Below are 19,326 nucleotides of genomic sequence, written 5' to 3' on the forward strand. Positions count from 1 at the left end.
GCGGGGGAGGGGTGCCGGTTGTGCTGAGTAACGGCGGCGGGCGGCTGTCAGCGCCCCGGCCCGCAGCTCCGCGGACACAGAAGGCGCGGCCCGCTGGCAGGGCTGCTCTCCCCGCGGCCTACGGAAGCGGCAGCGCCGGCCTCGCCTCGCCGAGCGACTGCATCGGAGCGAGCGGCGGCTTCAGCGACGGAGGGGCAAGCGGCAAGGCGGGGCGGGACCGGCCGCAGCCCACCAATGGGGGCGCAGCCCGCAGCGCCGCTCCGGCCACTCAGGCTCCGCCTGAGGGCGGGTGGGCGGGAAGAAGAGAAGCGGCCGCGAACCGTGGTGGGCGGAGGAGTGATACAGACGTCAGCTCCGGACCAATGGCGAGACGGGGAGGGGGGGAAGAGGGGAGGGCGGGACGCAGAGCGGTTCCGGGGCAGGCGCCGCCGGCGGTGGCCGTTGCCCGGGGGATGAGCTCGGAGAAGGGGAACGTGTCGCGCACGCGGCCCCAGCGGTACCAGAACGTGCGCGCCTTCAAGAACGACAAGTACGACACCAGCGCCCGGCGTAAGGTAAGCGGCGGGGAGGCCAGAGCTACGGGGGGCGGGATCGGGGTCGGGGTCAGGGTCGGGGTCGGTCACCGGCCCTTCCGCTCCCCTCCCGGTAGAGCGCCGGGCCGGGCCCCGCAGGTCGCTGCCCGGTAGACGCGGATGCGTGAGTCCTGGGGCGGTTGGGTGGCGCTTGGCGGCGAAAGCGTGGTCAGGAGGCGCGGCGGCCTGCGGCGGCCTGTGCGGCGGGGTGTCCCTCTGCGGCCTTCAGGGCGGGAAGGGACGTCACACAGCAGTGGGAGCCGAGCAGCCGCCTGGATTTAGCGGAGGAGAAAGCTTTGGCCTGGGTCTGCCCGAAAAGTCCGCTGGCTGAGGTGTGGAGGGGAGTGTAATCCCCAACAAGCCATTCCAGCCAGCTGTCACCCGGCCCCGTGTCTCGGGCGGTTGCGTAAGAAAATACACTGTGTGACAGTTGAATCATAGGCATGGCATGAAAGGCCCTCGTTAAGCCAAAGGATTGTTAGGAGGAAGACTGAAATAAAGCGTTTACTTTTGTGCAGCGAGTGCAGTAAGTAAACGTCCCACCTGCAGTGTTCTCCGCGTGACTTCTTGAAAGGTGTTTGCTCTTCTCAAAGTCTGTGGTGACGTGGAGTTGCTTCAGACATCTTAATATTTTGAGAATTTATTTCGAACAACTCCTCCCATCATCCGCCTAACTATCGAGTTTCACTTTGCCTACTTTTGAGACAATTTAAAAAAACACTCATGTTTGCTTCAAGTTTTTAAACAAATCTTAAGGGGTTTTTCTGAGTAGTTACACAGAAAGGTGTCTTTAGCTGTTTTGTCAGTGCTTTCGTTACATATATTATCATGGTTTGATATTTTCATGCTATTGTGACAAAAAAACATTGTTCTCTTTTTTTCTTTTGTTTCTATGCAAGGAGAAGGTGATGGTTTACCATATATTCTTGGAGCACACTATATGCTTGTAGTTGTGGTAACGTAATAGCAGCTCAGGAGAGGATGAAGAGCAAGCAGTGTGCCTGAGCAGTAACAACACGGAAGTGGGATGTTTTCTCTTAGAAGCTACAGTGAAAGAGATGAATAAAACAAAACACAAGATGAGCATTCTAGAATGCTTATCTGGTGATGTTGTTGTTATGTCAATATCCCTTTACCTGAACCTGACTGAGCTGTCAAAAAGAACTGTGAAGAGGGGAAAAAAGGTAGTAAGTTAAAACAGTTGGGAGTTGGACTAGATGATCTCTATGGTCCCTTCCAACTCTAAAAATTCAGTGAAATTCAGTGAAACAGTGGCACCAGAGAGGGAGGTTTGGGGTTTTTGTGGGTGGGTTTTTTGGTTTGGTTTTTTTACAGATGTTGTAGGACTAGTTCTGCAAGTTGAACAGGCTGCTTTCCTGGGTCTCTAAGCAGCACAACTGTTATTTATTGTGTGAGTCACTGCATGATCTCTGATAGAGTATTTTCCTGTCTGGCCTCTACACATATATGCACACAAAAATATCCTAGAGAGTTGGTTCGTCAGGAAAGGCTTCAAAGAGAAACTGAGTTCTAACATCAGTTTTGTAACTGAATTAATCTCTTTACTATCCACATGGCAGTTTTTCTTCCCTTTTTAAATATTTTATATCATATAGAACTGGATACACAGTACCATTCACTCAAATAAATAAAATTTTTTAACAGCTTTTGAATGTAGCCAGGATTCGCTGTGGGCATTAACTGTAATATGTAACTGTGAGTTTTTTTCTTTCTGTTTCACGTGAATGATTTCTTTTCTTTCTCTGTCTGCCAGTTCATGCAGATGGCTGTACACAGGGACGAACCTTCCTGAAGAACATGCATTAGATAGTGTGTGGTAAAAGGCAAGGGTGCATTTTTCTTTTGGCAAACTGTCATGTACAAATTCTAGTGCTAAGGGATTAAGTTTTAGTGCTAAAGATATACACAGGAGCCTTTATAATGACGACTAGACCCGCTTCTGCTATTTGAGACATTTGAAAATATATGAAGTGCTGATTAATGTCATAGTTCAGATACAGACTGTATTGAATGATGACAGTTTTGTATTTCTGTTTTGTGTAGTCCTGAATGATCAGATGTGCCACAGATGTTTAGGGTGTGATGAGGAAAGGGAAGAAATAGTAGCAATTTGATCAGGGGGACTGATACAGGAATGAGACATTCTTCCTTTCCACCTCTCACTAGCTCAGTAGATCAGAAGAATGCTCAGAGCTGCTGAGAGTGGATCTTCTGTAAATCACTGCTAAATAATAATTTTTTTTTTCAGGTATTTGGCCTGTCTTTGACTACTGTTCTACACTGCCTAATGCAATACTATCTTGAAAGGCTGTAGAGTGCTTTTTAGCTTAAAATTTTTATCCTGCTGCATTTGTGCATTGCATTAGCAATGTTGAATATTAACTACAGTAGCTTCAGGTTGTAATGTGTGTGGAGTTGAGGTAGTTATTTGCAGTGTTGTTGCTGCTTCTTTTGGAGAAGCAGTATCTGCAGGGGAAATTAATCTAATATTCTTTTGACTTCTCCCTGCTGGCAGTCACTATCCAGTTGTTTTGTGGTTTTTTGAAAGGTTTTGTGCTCTCTGTCTGGCACTGATCTTAGCATCCATTTTCTAATCTTAAAGCCCATATACCTAATTACTTGCAGAACATGCTGAAATATCCATCTATCTTTCCCCTAATGATCAGTCTTTACTACAGCGTTACTCTGGGATAGGCTAGTTGAGGTGAACACCCTTGCAGCAAAGTTCACTGCCTCTCTACTGTATTTGGGCAACTGCCTACAACAGTGCTGGGAAAGCTTGCATCCTAGGATGAACTGAAGAAGGAAGAGCCAGGACAGGGTAAGACACACTCTGTTGTTAGATACTGAATCTTGGAATTTGTTTATGGGTGCTTGCTTTACATAGTATGTTTCAGAACAGCTGTTTGTGGCACTGAGCTGAGGAATATACATTATGTTATATGAATATACATTTTATGTAAAGTATATTACATAAGTCAACATGGAAGCTTGAGTAGTTCTAGAGATGAAAGCAAATGGCATTCAATGAGAGCATTTAGAACTCCATTGTAATAAGATGGTAAACCACAAAGTGATTCATATTTACACCCAATGACTGATCTGTTTCTCCATTTCTTTCCTCTCATTAAGTTCGCCCCAGATGATAAGCTGCATTTCCCTAAATTTCAGAGGTTATTAACTCTGAACCTGAGCTTTATCATAGTGTTGATACGAGCTACTTCTTCAGCTGGCTGTATGGGTAAATAACTTGTTTCGGTAGAGACGCTGGTCAGGACTTGTGTGAAGGCAGTAGGAACAGAACAGGTGAATGTAGAGCTTAAATGCTGAATCAGTGGTCATGACTTGAACCTCAGAGGGGAGGTATAGATAAGCCATCAGCCAACTGGAATTGTCAGATAACAGTATTTGGTTAGTTTCTGTTCTTGCTGCAAGAGAGTAACTTGGTAGGCTAAAGTCCACTCTCTCACCACCCCTGTTATTCTGGGTTCCAAAGGGCATTCAGGTGTTGGTTATAGCCTTTCATGTAGGCAGAAGAGGAGCAAGCATAGGCATAACATCTATTCTGGACTGTAACCTAACTCAGGGCAAGGAGGGTGGACACAGTGGGGTGGGAGGGGAGAGAGAGTGAGCGCGGGTGTGTGTGTGTGTGTTCAGTCCTTTGTGGAGAAGAGAGTGGGAATTGACTGTTGGGCCTTCAAAGCGTGTACGTTCTCTTGCTGGTTACTGGGATGTTTTCAGATCCATGGTCACTGCTCTGAAAAAAGCTAAACATCTTGATCTCCAAGATTGCTATTTGGAATTGGATTTAGAGAAAGCTTTTGATTTCATGTGTTTTCAAGTCCATAGCAATAAAACACAAAAGGGCCTTAAATGCTAGCCATATAGCCTTCCATATGTAACCAGTATGAATGTAAGGAAAACTTTAAGGCTTTGTTTAAAATGTTAAATATACTTCTCTTTAGTGTTGAGAGATGTTAGTTGTTTAGCTCAAATAAGTAAATTTTAATTAGAGTAAATTACTTAGGGTTATTATGTGGTGTGATTTATGCTGTTTGCCTAACTTTACTTAGCAAGAGTAGCTAGATTTCCTGAAGCCTTTAGGCCCCAATTGAGTTAATTTTCTCAGTAATTTTCCTAGCAGCTGGTACAGTGCTGTGTTTAGTCTCAGTGTGAGGAAATTGTCCATAACACACTGGTGTTTTGGTAGTGTTTTCCCAAGTCTGGGACTTTTCAATTCCCCATGTTCTGCCAGCGAAAGCACAGGCACACAAGAAGCTTAAACCAAAAGATAAGGAGGCTACAACCCTCAGCAGAGACTGCAAATCAACATGATAAGAGCAGTCAATGGCCTGCCTGCCTGGACACACAGAAAGAACCCGATGAGGTGTTAAACTACCCCAGACCAAAAATCACCATTGGACTAAAAGACCGCCTGTCAAATGTGTATTAGAACTCTGAAAAGCTGGTCTCTTGTTTCACATTTACTAGTCTGCGCTAATCTACTCTAACTGCTTTGTAGTCATGGGCCGGAGATCCTGTGGAGTTTTTTTTTTCTGAGAAGTGTAGTTATTCAGAAATGCTGCATTGAGCCTTGTTGATTGAAGTACTGTCACCTGTGCTTCTGACAAGGAAGTTTATGGGTGGCATTGGCATTGTGTTCATTTACGGCAGAATAGACACTGTTGTGTGCTCAGCAGTAGGAGTCTGGTTTCAGTGGAGTAAATCAAAATACCCATAGGTTTACACATAATTAGAAACTTCCAAATAGTGAGGCTTCTTTGAAACCCCATCATTACATGTTGCTTGTGAGTGCTTTAATGCTAGCTTAAGCTAGGAATTATTCTGTGTGCCAAGTTAGTAGGTGTAGGTGCATGTGTTTACTTTATTACATTCTGAACTGCTTTTGGCGGGATGTTAAATGATTTAATATTGGGTTATGTGAACATACAGAGGATGCTGTTTCCTTAATGCCGTTGACCTGACAGTGTGTATACAATATGCACATGGAATATTTTGTGACTGTATACCTTAAGACTGTTTATGTATGTCTATACTGCATAACTGTCATTTCTTTGTGGCATATATAGACATACTATAAGCACCGGCTGAGTTGCACTTGTCCTTGGAAGGAAGTGTGGCAAAAGAAAAGAGGAAAGAGCTATTGACTGAAACAGGGAAATGAGCATAAATAGGTACTAGATAAACTGCTGTGACAGAAACAGAATCTAACCTGTCAGAGTAGTTCTCATTTCAGACCATAAGCATGACCACCTCTTTGTGTATGAGAGCTAACTACCTTCGTAAGAGCTGGGTAGAAAAGGGAAGGGAACAACGAAGTTGACAAACCTTCTTCAGCTCTTTGTATGGATTGGGTTTTGTACCCCTAAAGGAGAGTAAGCTATTAAATGGGTGAAAGGAAGAAAATACGAATGTCTGAATGTTTAAGTAATGTACAAAATACATTAAAAAGTGAGTATGAATAGGAAAAGTCCGCACAAGAGTTTTTTTTTTTATTTATTTAACTAATAACTTCCCTATTCTAACTGGGAACTGAGATACCAGGAAAGTTTCTTTTCTAGTTTGTCAGGAGAACTTACTGTCACATACTTTGGCAATTTCAAAAATCTTAAAAAACAGCTTATCCAAATCTTAAGTTAGGGACAGCTTTCTTTGCTTCTTCAAGCCTGCATTGCTTTTGAAAGTGTTACACTTTTTTTTTTGGCCAAAGGAAATGTTAAATTTAATGTAGAAAACCACAGTGAACTTCTTTTAGTAATAGTAACATTTAAATATCAGGCATTTTTTCTGAGCAAATTAAACTTTGAAGGTGAATACAGGTCAAGGTTAAACTCTTTACATCTCCCTGCTTGTTTGCTTTACATCAATTCATCATTCTCTATCGACTTTCTAAATCAACAGCCCAGTAGAAGGATTGTAGAGTCATAGTCTCTCTCACATTCAGATGTGTTTAGCCAGTGATTAACTACACCACCCCATACCTGAAGTGCCAACGTTGAGTGAAAAATACAGGAAATCGCTGAAGGGGAGGAGGAGACTGTTTTCTGTGTGTGCTTGTTAGAAGGAGGACATTAGAACTTAAAAGCTGTTGTCTTGCTTCCAGTTGTTACCTTCTGAGCAGATACATGTGGTTTCTTTGAGATGCTATGTAAAATTTGTGGTCCTACAGGTGACAAAGTTGGAAAGTCCAGGCGTTTTTATGCCTGATCAAGATTTTTATTTACACAAATGTAATCCCCATAGCTACAATCTAATTTGGTGTCAAAAGACTCTTTGGCAGCATTTTGGTTGATGTTCATAATTTTTGTCTTTACACTGGCTATTTGAAGTGTGCTGATCATACCAAGAAAATGGAACTGTTCAAGTGTGACAGTGTAAAAATAGTCTAAATACACAGACCAGCTGTGATAGAGATTCATTGCCTTTATGTGGATAATGTGATTGTTGCTGTGCAATTGAATTACATTAACTTTACTTTACTTTAGAGTTTTGTGTGTGTTACTTATTTTTGAAGGACATTTTACAGTGGTGAAATGATGTGTTAATATAGAGGAGCTGTGTTAATACAGAGTCTTTGGGATGAGCGCATCGGGTAAGATGCAAGGCTTTGTTGTTTAAAGCAAAAGTGAAGAAGTCCCAATAATATACTCTTTATGCCACATGACTGCTCTCTTGGCCTTGCAATGAGGTGGCATTTTCATGCAAAGAGCAACACAAAAAGGGGTCTTTGACATTTAGGATGGTCTGCACTTCAGTTTGAGAAAAAGCAAAAATAAAAAAGTTCATCACTGCATGATTGTGTGTATTCTGGAGCCAGATGATAAGCATACTGGAAAGGAGGAAAGCTTTATAAAACTCATTTGGAATTAATTATGCATATTTGCTTGTTCCTTAGCAAAAGTTAAGCATAATTTGTAATAGGCTGCCTGTTTGACGAACTTCAGATTTCCTTCAGATGAGAGGTGAAAGCAGTTCCTAGTTTCCTCTTCTGCGCTGTTTATGCCACATGCAGTTCTGCGTGTGGCCTCTTGCATTCCAAGTGCGTTACGAATTGCTGAGCCAGTCCCTGCATCACTTAGTAACAGGACTCCCATCCCCAGCCCCCAGCCGTGATGTCAGGATGTATTACTGGAAATGAGGTAGTTTTCAGCAAGGAAGGTAACTCCCTTCGGAAGGACAACCAGCTGTCTTCAGATTAAACTATTGCAGTCTTTTGACGTTTATTGGGTTCTGCCGTATCAATACTAAAAATAGTTGATCACACTAAAGAACACCTGGGAATACAAATTACAGTGTTTGTGTCTTTCTCCCCTCCTGCATTACTAATTAATGCAAATCAGGAGAGTGAGAGTGAGAAGTGAGAAGTTCAGTCTGATTTGCAGGTTATTAGAAGCTTATTGAGGCTGTAATACTTTGAGCCTTGCTTTGTGCTAGTCAAGCACTGAAAAGAAGGCTTATCTTCAAATTGCTTGAATTTTGAAAGAATGAACAGTCAGTGCTGACAGCAGTTTGAATTGCCAACCCTTTAAAAGATATTTGCTGAGAACTTACCAATGATTTTCTTCTCTCAGAAAGTTTCCACATTAGCTATATGTTTGTGTTTCTTGGAAAATTTAATTCTTAATGCATAGCTGACATCAGAACCACTTCTTTCTGTATTCAATATTCAAGCATTCTGCAAAACCTTGTTTCTGTCTTTTTTTTTTTTTTTTTTTTAACTTTCAGTTACCAGTAAGTGCTAAAGCAGAAAAGCAGCAAGAGAAAGAGCTTTCACCAGCAGGAATCTGTTTTCTCCAGAGGATGGCTCTGGCCTTTTACAGAGGTTGATTTGGGAATATTTTTCTGTCCGGTTCTCCTTTTAGGGTGAGGTGTTGGCCCAGCCCTAACAAAATCTTAAAGGCCATCTGGGATGCCAAAACCTTTTTTTTTTTTTTTTTTTTTTTTTTTTTTAACATGACAATTCTGTATTTGATCATTTGGAAAAAAGTTTACTGACTTACACCGTTAGTTAACCGCACCAGGGGAAAACTCTTACTGAATGGTTGAAGTTTGCTAAAAATGGAAACAATGGGAAACAAATCCCATAGTATAGTCTTACTTGTAAGTAGCATTTCCTCTGCCACATACGTTTTTCAGAATAGAATAAGATACTCTATTTTTAAAGTTAGACTTGTTCTTTTGTCTAATGTATTGAAGTAGAACTTTGTGGACTAGTAAGAAGCTCTTGTGGGTCATAAAATCCGTAAATTACTTTAGAAGCTACTGTATGCATAGAATAACCTTTCAGTTTATTTGTAAAAGAAAAATCTAAACTATAATCCCAATTAATGCAGAATCTGTTCCAATGAACTTTTAGGTATTTTAAGAAATAGATGTGGTTTAGACTATATTCATAAGGTAATCTTGGTACAGGAGCCATTTTTAAGCTGTCTTAAAAAAAACACAATAGATTTCTTTTTTTTTTGCTATATGCATTTTCTTTTAATTGTGAAATTTCCAGTTCTAATGAATGAATACACACAACCATATGATAAAGTTACTGCTGACATTTTTAGATAGAGAAGAAATAAAAATAGGTTTAATGTAGATCTATATATTGCTTGTTATTTCAGGTAACAGTGTTTGGTACTAAACAGCAGTTTGGTACTACTTCCTATCTCGAAATAACTTCTCTTGTACAAATAGTAGTGGCCAGTTGACATTTTGTATCCCTGAGCAAACTAAACCCGAAATGTTGTAGAAGATCTTAAGGTCAACTTTGCACTGTATTGAAAATATACCAGTTTAAATGACCATTTTGAGGATTTTATCTTATTTACTTGAGAGCAAAAATGTACTATTATTTCATAAAGAAAGCTTATGATGAAAGAGATATTGAATGATTAGACTGCAAATAATGTGTGGGTTCTCCTTTATTGTGATCTGAGAAAAAATCCTGAGACTACTTAAAATGTATAGTATAGTGGTAGCTTGAGCAGTAATAAGTTAAATATTAAGTCTTCTGAGTTATGTTCTTTGGGACAAAAAAAAGACATCTTTCAGGGCTCATTTCTACTTAAATATGTTTTGTAAAATGTCTAGAGATTAAAAAAAATATAATCTATTATCAACAATGTAATAACAAAAATAAGCACTACTATTAACTATTAAGATGATGATGATAAATAATAATGAAGGTAAAGGACCTTGAGGTAAAGGACTGCCTCAACACTCTTTCCGCTGAAGAAAATTACTAACAGTAAATATATATGAAATGGTTATGTTAATATCAAACATCTGTCTAAATACTGTATTAATCATGTGATGGGTGGAAATGCTTTGTAAGCAAAAAAAGTTCCACAAAAGTTGGAAATCTTCAATGTGTTCTTATTTTAATTTTTATTTATTTATTCAGAAAATAAATGCTAAGCTTCATGATGGAGTGTGTCAGCATTGCAAAGGTATCTTGGAGTGGCGGGTAAAATTCAGCAAGTATAAACCACTATCAAAACCTAAAAAATGGTGAGTTAAAATACTTTGTGTTAATTGCTTATAATGTAGTTTGTGAACTTTTTGGAAAATATTCTAATTTTGGAAACTCATAAGCGGTAGCTGCTACTATATACAAACTTCAAACTTGGAGTCTGCAATGACAATATGTATGCAATATTAGTTTCCTAATTCATTAGTCTTTTATCTTAAAATTTTGAAAACAAAACACAATGGAAAAGCAACCGCTTCCCTCTTAGCTGTTAAAATGCTTGAACTGTGGGCCTGTAAGTTTCCAAAACGTCAGTGTATCCTCTTGAACAAAAAGTCAAACCTGAACCAGTTGTGACACAGTTTTCCAAAGCCTCATTGCAAGTCAGTACTAGAGCAATCTGCACTTCTCTTTCGTAGTTCCCAAGGACATTACTGAGGCCTCATTTCCTACAAAACGATCTCGGTGTATACATTTCATTGCCACTTAACATGTCCTCTCTTTCTATATATAAGACTATAATCCTAAATATTAAATGTTTAGCATTGTTTGCATACAGTTTTCTACTATTGGAATGTATAGGTTTGTGATAGGTTAATTTTCTGTAGTAGATACTCCCCTTCCTTCTTACTTGCTCAGCGGCAGAGGTCCTTACCTTACAGCCAGTGTTTCAACAGTGAAACGTTGAATTAAGGAAACTACAGCTGGGCTGTATGATTAGGTAGGAGTCTCACTGTTTCTCAAAGTAAACATTGTGGGTTCTATTAATCACAGATGAAGTTGGGATCTGTCTTTTTTAAGTCTTTCTCAAATGACTATGTGCATCCTGATTAAAAGTAAGGGGCTGTAACAAATCATGTGGTGGTGGATCTGATTCTTTTGCCTCATCTCTGCCTACCACCAACAGAATGAAAAAAACCAACCAATAGGCAAAAAAGCAAGTAAACTAGAGAAACATTGGAAATAGAAAAAGTGGCATTGTGGGACAGCTAGTTATGACAGAATGTGTGATGGTTTTGAACAAATAAATCAAGCTGCAGGCTATTCTGCTCTACAGGTGGTAGTTTCTAGCCCAGCCTACAGCAGTACAATGACTGAGTGGGCCGCTGCTCTAAAAGGGCAAGACTATGAAGATTTTTAATGTCTGAAGCTTCTAGGTGAAGTAAACACATTATAGACATTAAAAATTGATGGATTAAAAATGTGACTACATGGGGGAAAAAAATGAATTCTTTACATCAAAAACAATGGGAATGGAGGACTTCTCTGTACATCAGCATACTTTTTTAACATCTTCTAACTACCATGATTGTTAATACAACCACAAGTTATCACTACTTTACTTTTATTTCAAGTATTTAATTATTATGAATTAAACTATTTAAAAAAAAAAAGAAGTCAATCCACCTTGTGTTGGTAGTGCCTCTGTTTGCTGTCACATGGCTGGGAAGATCTGTAGACTTTTGTTTTTAGTGCTAATGTAGCTGAACAAAGAAGAAGAAAAAAATCCAAACAAACCCAAACTAAGTACATATTTCCAGTGACATCTAACTGTAGATGTTTCCTGGGGGAGAGGGAAGTCCAGAACTAGGCAGTTCAGACTTTGCTTTTGTCATGTGTCCTACAGCAATTCTTGTGATTTTACAGCTTTTTAAGGAATTGGACATCTTAATAATGAAAGTGCAACAGAGCCTAGATGAGGATAGTAGGGAGAAGGCTTAAGAATGGGATTTGAGAGATGGAGTAAAAATTCTGTTTCACTAGATGCTAGTTAGTGCATCTCTCCTTATAAGGCATTCAAAAACACTTGATGTTTTTCTTCAGCCTGTTTTAGCCAAGTCTGCAAATCCACTGTTCCGAACTGTGTGCTAAATCTTTCTTGACAGACTTTTGAGTGCCTGAGAAAGAGTGACTTTTAGGACAACTGCATTACATGGGATATATAGTTCTGAGTTCCGTTCTCCAAAAACCTGAGGCTTTAGAGATGTCAGCTGAAGGGTAGGCCATAGCATTTTAGAAATTACTTAATCTACAGAGTTTTATCATAGCTTGAAAAAGAACAGCCAGAAACCTGTACAGAATTAGGTTGGGTTTGTTCAGAATACAGTTCCTTGCAGGCTTGTGTTCATAGAGAGCAAAGTCCGGCACTGGCTTTGTTTTACTCCAAAACGTTCAAGACATTGTAGTGTTTGAATTGGAAGCTTTTGATTTGTAAAATATATGCTCCGTTTATACCATATGCTTTTATTGGTAAACCAGAAGTAGCTATGTTGCTTTTAAAGTAAAACTGCGTACTGAAATGAATGGAAAGTATTCTTTTGTCACTTCAAATATAAAATTTCTTGATTTTATGTTTCTTCTTCAGTTCTTGTTTTAATGTTAAAGGAGAGGGAAGACAGGCAATGATTTTGATAGTGCTCTGTGCTAAAACACTAATTGTTTCATATGAAACTGGCCTACAGCAGTTGTTCCTCTTTTGAAAAGTATGTCTACATTGGTTTTGAACGTTTAAATGTTTAATAAATATCCATAAATATTTTTTTAATCATGTTTTCTTTCTCTTCACAGTGTGAAGTGCCTACAGAAGACTGTAAAAGATCCTTACCATATTATTTGTCGACCATGTGCGGGTAAACTAGAAATTTGTGCTAAATGTGGAAAAGAGGAGGAAATAGTAATTCCGTAAGTAGCACATAGGTTACATAGTTTCAGTACTGTACAGTTTCTTCCCCTTTTAATAAAGCTTCTTTGGAAACTGCCAAGAAGCTCTTGTACTTTATGCCATATTCTGAATAATCCTGACAGGAATCAGTAGGAGTCATTACCCTCACTTCTGCTGAAACTAGGGTTGAAGTGCCTATTAATGTTAGTAGTGCTGGGCCAAAGAAAGTCTTACTTGGAATAGACACTTTATTTTAATACCAAAGGGTAAATTGCATATCTTCTTTAGGCAAAAAAGCACTTCAAAATGGATTTTGGTATAGAGCATCATAAAATATGCATAAGCCAATTTACTGTTTGCATTTTGTCTGTCATTTGATGATTCATTTACTAGTGAACAGAAAAACTAAACAAGGGCTGATATTGAGGACAGTTACTGCAATCTATTTAGCAGGCTTTTGGTTTTCTAAATTCTTTTACTGGAGTTCTCTCTTTACGGAGCACCCCGTTTTAATTTGTTAGTTTATGACAACTGGCCAGCAGTTGTTTCATTGGTCAAAGTGTTTGTATATCTAATTTTTTTTTTCACAGACTTTTTTAGTTTTATGGTCTTTTATTTATTTCCTATGCAACGTGAAAGTAACTTTAGGTTATTGTACCTCTCCTCTTCCTCCCAATCTCACTGCTGCCTTCCATCCCCAGTGGAATATTCTACCCTTGATCCCATTCTTATTTAAAAGAAAAATAAATTCCAAATGTGGGTGGTGATAATATCCTCTTGCTTTCTGCAGGATTGATAAAGGACAAGACAGAACTAAGAGCGCAACTACTAAAAATGGGCAAGAGAGCAGTGGATTGGAGGATGAGCTGGATTCTGATACAAACTTCAGTAGTACAGACGGTGATGAAGATTCTGATGTGCTTGAAGAACAATTTAAAAATATGAATTTTGAAAGGACAGAGATCTAAAAGGTTGAGTTTATGTGAGAGACCATATGTAATCAAAACTGGTAAACCAAGATTTACCTTAAACTACTTTGAAAACCTGATTTGATATCTGAGGTCCTTGAAAGTAAATGTTGGCAGTATGTATTATGATGCTCGTCAGGGGTTTTGTATAAATATATATTTTTTTTTGTATTAAGAGAAATATTTCTTGTGAAAAGATTCGGAAATTGAATCTTTAAGCACAGTTGTTTCTTGCATACACGTAATAACTTCCTGTTGCTCTGGAATAAAGCCTCTACGTGTAATTGTTCCAAATTCAATATTACATGACTGCTGTATTGCCACTTGAAAAGCAACGTGCAAGTTGAGAGTAAATACAGAGTCTTGTCATAAAAAGGAAGAGCTAAACCAGCTGTAATCGATTGCTGGAGGAAGAACTTGCAACATCTGTCAATGAGTTTCCAAACAGGGTCAAAATACCAAGTGGTCATTACCCTTATGCCTGTTGTTTCTTTTCTGTGCAAAAAAAGAGGACATAAATGTCACCAGCAGTACAGTTCATGAGCAGTTAGTGCTTATTTACCATATGTAAGTATGCATTATATATTTGTGACCTTGTTACTACCTATGTTTTGAAAAGAAAAAAACCTGAAGACTTTTTAGAATTTCTCATGACGAGTCTCACGCTTTCTTTTCCTTTGACTGCAGATCTAATGTAGTTTACTTTGATATGAAAACACTTGTGTAGTGTAGTGTTGCTTATATAATTACTCTCTTCCTGATTTTCAGTTCTTCCTAGGGGTTATTTCAATGTAGATTAAGCTACCTGAATTTACAGTAAATATCTGTTAGGGCATTCAGGCTGGTTTGATTTCTTTTGTATTGTCTGCTACCTCTATAAATAAAGCTGAAAATGTCCTTTTAGTAATTAAATGGTTTAACGTATTAGGATATATATGCCATTTTTACTAACTGCATAACAGCTACACATCTGCTTAGGTGTTCTGGCTGATTTGCAGTAGTGGGCACAGAAAAATTTGATTCCCAAACTACCTTCTACAAATTAATTGTGAATGACTTCAGCTCTGGGATTATTTTCCCCCTCCCCCAATGGGAAGAATACTGAAACTTTATCCTTTGGGTAGAGATAGCCACCCTGTGGCTGCTGTAGTTGACCTTAATTTTAAAGAAAATCTAGTTACCAAGATGTGGAGTACTAAGACATTCCATCAGGCAATAGCCTAGAAACTGTTCTGACTTAGAGGAAAACTTTTTTATTTAGTATTGACAATAACAGGCAGCAGCAAAATTCTTGTAATCAGTAATGGGGCAGTGAGCTCTTACAGTTTTTTCTGAATTGTTTAGGTGCTTGTCACTACACATAAGGCCTTAAGAATACGCCTTTAAGAAAAATTATATTTTACTTATTTAGATATGTCTTTCACTTTTTATATTGTACATTAAAACACCCTTTTACCTTTTCTAAACTATTTGTAAGTTTGTATCTTAATATCTAAAACAATCTTTTTAATGATCTCTAAGGGCTAGTAGTCTGCTTGGTTTCTTTTTTTGTTGTTGTTTTGTTTTTTGTTTTTGTTTGTTTGGTTTTTTTTGTTTATTGTTGTTGTTCCTTTTCCATGCTGCCCTTCTGCAGCTGAAGAATTAAATTCCCTAAGATTATTTTAATTTTTCAGTCACATGTAGGTCTTTTGTATAGGTAGATTTTTGCCAAGCATTCTGTGGTGACCACTAGCAGTAAATTATTGAAACACATTCTGCTGGTCTACTCTCTTCCATGTTGTGATGCATCGTGACTTTTGTGGCTTTTCACTTAGACAAAGTTTAAAGTTCACTAAGTGTTTGGGTGGTATTACGTTTCCTCCTGGGGTTGCTTATTACGTGGTTGTTTGCAGTCATAAAGGACTGGAACTAATGAAGCAAACAACCTATCTCCTTTCTCTGCCCATTCTATAAACATGTTATTTATAAGCTAAACCACTAGTTTTGTGATTAAACATACCATTTTTTTTACTTAACGGCAACTAATAAAACCCAAGAAATTTAGAAGTTTAAAATTTGTAGAAGGGCGATGGTTTGTGTTGGAAGAGTCAGTGAAGCTGCAAAGCACCAAGAGATGCTTAGTGGCAGAAAAGGAGGTTGTTTGGTGCATTTAGAAATGACTGGAAATTGGTGTGAAGGTCATGTTGAATTGACAGATAAATCCTCCCAGCAGGATTGCAGTGACGTCTGACTTTGTGTGACATCGCCTGTTGTCCTGCCAGTTGACGTTGATAAAGACAGTAAACACAGAACATCCCCCATACGCGCTGCAGATGATGGGGCCAGGGGTAAAGGGGAGTTAATAAGTAATCTGGAGTTAGCTTCAGAAAGGGTGTCTCTGGAGGGGAAACCACCAGTGTCATCAAAAGTGAACTTGGCTTTTGAAAGTGACATACGTGTGGGAAGTGTTCTTCCACTCGGAAAAATTAGGTAATGGCCTAGCCCTTTCCCCAAAGGTGAGAGGAAATCCTGAAATGACAGGAAACCATGTCATGGAACTGGCAGGAGTTGTATAATGAGAAAACAAGGGGAAGGGCTCTCTTCTCAAAGTGATGACACAACTTGTCAGTACCACGGAAGAGCAGTGTCAGACAGATAAGCATCATGTAGCAGCAAAGTACAAAGGTTAGGGAAGGTCCTCTGTGGCTAACATCTTCACACAGCTGGTGCTCTGTTCAGAGTCCAGGAGGGCACTTGACACTTCAGGTGAGGACGCTTTGCTGTGGGTGAGCACAGCTGCAGTGGTGCCTGGCTGCTGTTAGTCCAGCCTCTCTGAAGACAGCTCTGGATTCCAGCAAGCGTTCTGTCTTTGGTTGTAGCTGCGGTTCAAGGACAGGCTGCTGGAAATGATTGCTGCAACTCAAACATGCACCATGGTGGTTGTGAGTCAGCTACCGATATTGCTAACTTGGAGGTTGGGCACATTTGCTATTATAGGAAAAAGAGTTTGCATTTATTGAAGACACCTTTAATGGGAATAAAAGGAACAATTTTAGTTTTCTTGTTTAATTTTGGCTGAAATTAGAACATACTGGCTGAAAGTAGAACATACTGGAATTACAGTAAGAGATTATTTTTTGTAGACTTTTAAATAGTAGGTCTGTATTGCTAGGGAGTTTTTTTGTGAAGAAACTGTTGAACAGAGGATTATGCAGGGGCAGAACCCTTTAAACTCTGATCTTCAATAAAATTGTATCTATATGAGAAAATAATAAAAAAAAAAAAGAAGGAGGGAGATCAGAAGCCATCAAAGAGATTTCTGAGACAATCTTTAGGTTAGCTTGAGATGTGGAAAGGTTTCTACCTCTTCTTTCACAAAGAAGAATGAGTTTGTGTTTGTAAACTTCAAAAGAGGGGAACTAAGTATGCCACCATGCTTGCAGGATATTGAGATGTAGGGTCAAGTATGACTGATTGGGAGTTCCAAGAATTTAACTGAACCTTGTGAGTCCTTACAGAATACACTACTGAAGAAGAGAATGACAGATGTTAATAATTAGTCATCTGAAGAATAAAGGAGATGTAGTGATGCTGCTGACACAGTTGGATTCCTGTTAACTGATTGTCCTTAGGAGTGTTACCAGTTCTCATTTAGTGTGACTCAACACTGACAGTAATTAATTAGATAATGGACTGTCAGCAGACATGCAAGATGATTCTCACTTCACAAGAGGAAATGCTTATCATAGGCTTGAGCTGTCAGAACTTGTCACTGTTGACTTGTACAGGTTTCCGGAAAAACAATTCCCATATGTAGGGATTTCTTAAGATGATGGGGATTCATTGCAGTAGGAGGAGAGTCCAGTATGGACACAGTGCTGCCTCCTAGCATAAATCCGTAGCAGTCTTCTCTGTCCAAGTTCACAGGCATCTCTGAAACATCCTATTATCAAATGGTTTGAATTATCGGGCTATACAAAAAACACTGCCCAGTGAGTTACTTCTGGTTTCGCATGGGCTGGGCTCTTCTGTTCTCATCCTGGCTGCTGATTAATCAGTATTCCTCTAAAGTACTAAAATAATACCAGCCTCTGAAGGTTTATAGAACTACTGGTTAATTAGGAAAAGGATGGGTTGTTTTCTCCCTATAATGGGCACGTACTTGGATGCTGAGATGCAAATCATAGCATTAGCAAGGAAAAAAAGGAAAATATAGCAGGTAATCAAAAGTGAGCCACCTTGTAACCCTCTAGCCCTACAATTATATGTGTTTTCTTTGTTCAGGAGTTCTCACAAGTAAACGGATGCTGGTGGAAAATGCAAAACTACCTCTGCTTATAGGAAGCATCAGGCTGACTTACAGAGTTAATGAGGAAAGGATTTTAAGTAGCACGGAGAGACATTCTTAATAATCAGATGTTTAGGGAGCTGGTCATGCACACTGTCAGCATCTGTTTCACTTCATTCTTCTGCCTACCTTTTATCTGAAAGCTATTAAAAGACAAAACTGTATAAGAAAGTATGTGCACTGCATACATGCTCTCATCACATCCATGTAAAGTAGGGTTTCTAAACCTCAGAACAGTTGAAAGTACTCTAGTATTTGAAGTGAGGTAGATCTGTCTAGAGATTAACAACATGTTCTCAGACAAATCACCTATAGCAGACTAGAAATGAAATATTTGGTGTATTTTGGGTAGCAGATTTTCCTGAGGGACCTCTAAAACAGTAAAGATGCAATCATGCAGGAGTTATCTTTTTTCCTACTGAAGTCAGTGAGAAAACAACTGTCTGTAATAATAGGGATAGGACTCATAATTCAGTCATGAATTAGAAGCTTGAAAACAGGGCCTGAAGACCACATCCACATTCATATTACCTGAATTTCACCTATGTGTAGCATTTGTACTTCCATTCACCTTGATATAGCTTTAGAAACCCAAGCTAAAAGGATCTGTTGGAGTGCTTTAAAGCACTTCTATTATTATATGAAACCAAGTATTTTAATATTCTTCCTAAAACTGCAACACAGAAGACCATGTTTTTGTACAAAATCATATGGATTATGCATGTTCCTGAATGGCAGCACTCAGTTGAAATTTCTGTTTTTAGGACAGCTTGCATTTCTAAGTCTCACGTTTGTCACAGACACGCTCCTTGTACTTGGCTTGCAGTTCCCTGAATCTTACCTGAGCAAGTGTGACACAATGTGTGAAAAGAATCTATCGCAAGTATCCATAGTTTACATATTAGTATATGTAGCAGCACTGAAACTTGTAGCATTTATTAAATCAGTAATTGCAAACTACATATGCAACAGTTCAATTTTTTTTTTTTCTCATAGACTTTACTCTTTCTCCTTACTATTTTATTACTTTTAGGGTTATTTTCTATCTTTGTCCAACAGTGTGGTTCTGCATTGTAGAACTGTAGAAGTTGCTAGCTGATGCAGCCTCTGACTGACAGCAACAATAGATTACTCTGGGTTATTCCCAGTAACAGCAACAGAGTTGACGCCAGAACAAACTGCTTGCTTTGAAGTAGTGGTGTTTGTGAGATGTGTGTGAAATGAAATGAAGCCGCAGGCCTTGGGGGAAAGGATAAAATGCCCCTACAATATTTTTTATTATAGCAGAGAAATGT

The 19,326-nt window shown here is 39.0% G+C and overlaps 1 protein-coding gene across 1 annotated transcript; it reads left to right on the forward strand.

The window, feature by feature from the left end:
• The first annotated feature begins 410 nt into the window (after positions 1–410).
• LOC106897700 (chromosome unknown open reading frame, human C9orf85) lies at positions 411–18,993 on the forward strand. Its single transcript, XM_014958499.1, has 4 exons — positions 411–554; positions 10,009–10,115; positions 12,643–12,756; positions 13,527–18,993. Exons 1-4 carry the CDS (start codon positions 453–455, stop codon positions 13,702–13,704), a joined length of 501 nt encoding a protein of 166 aa, XP_014813985.1. The 5' UTR covers positions 411–452; the 3' UTR covers positions 13,705–18,993.
• Positions 18,994–19,326: the final 333 nt, after the last annotated feature.

This window comes from Calidris pugnax, unplaced genomic scaffold, assembly GCF_001431845.1.
Source record: "Calidris pugnax isolate Ruff unplaced genomic scaffold, ASM143184v1 scaffold360, whole genome shotgun sequence".
In the NCBI taxonomy this organism is placed as follows: domain Eukaryota; kingdom Metazoa; phylum Chordata; class Aves; order Charadriiformes; family Scolopacidae; genus Calidris; species Calidris pugnax.

What these genes read in the sequence shown, in the direction of transcription:
- LOC106897700 (XM_014958499.1), top strand. Translation starts at nt 453, where the DNA reads ATGAGCTCGGAGAAGGGGAACGTGTCGCGCACGCGGCCCCAGCGGTAC. An exon ending in ACACCAGCGCCCGGCGTAAG is followed by an intron (nt 555 to 10,008) that starts GTAAGCGGCGGG and finishes TTATTTATTCAG; the next exon opens with AAAATAAATGCTAAGCTTCA. An exon ending in GAGGAGGAAATAGTAATTCC is followed by an intron (nt 12,757 to 13,526) that starts GTAAGTAGCACA and finishes TGCTTTCTGCAG; the next exon opens with GATTGATAAAGGACAAGACA.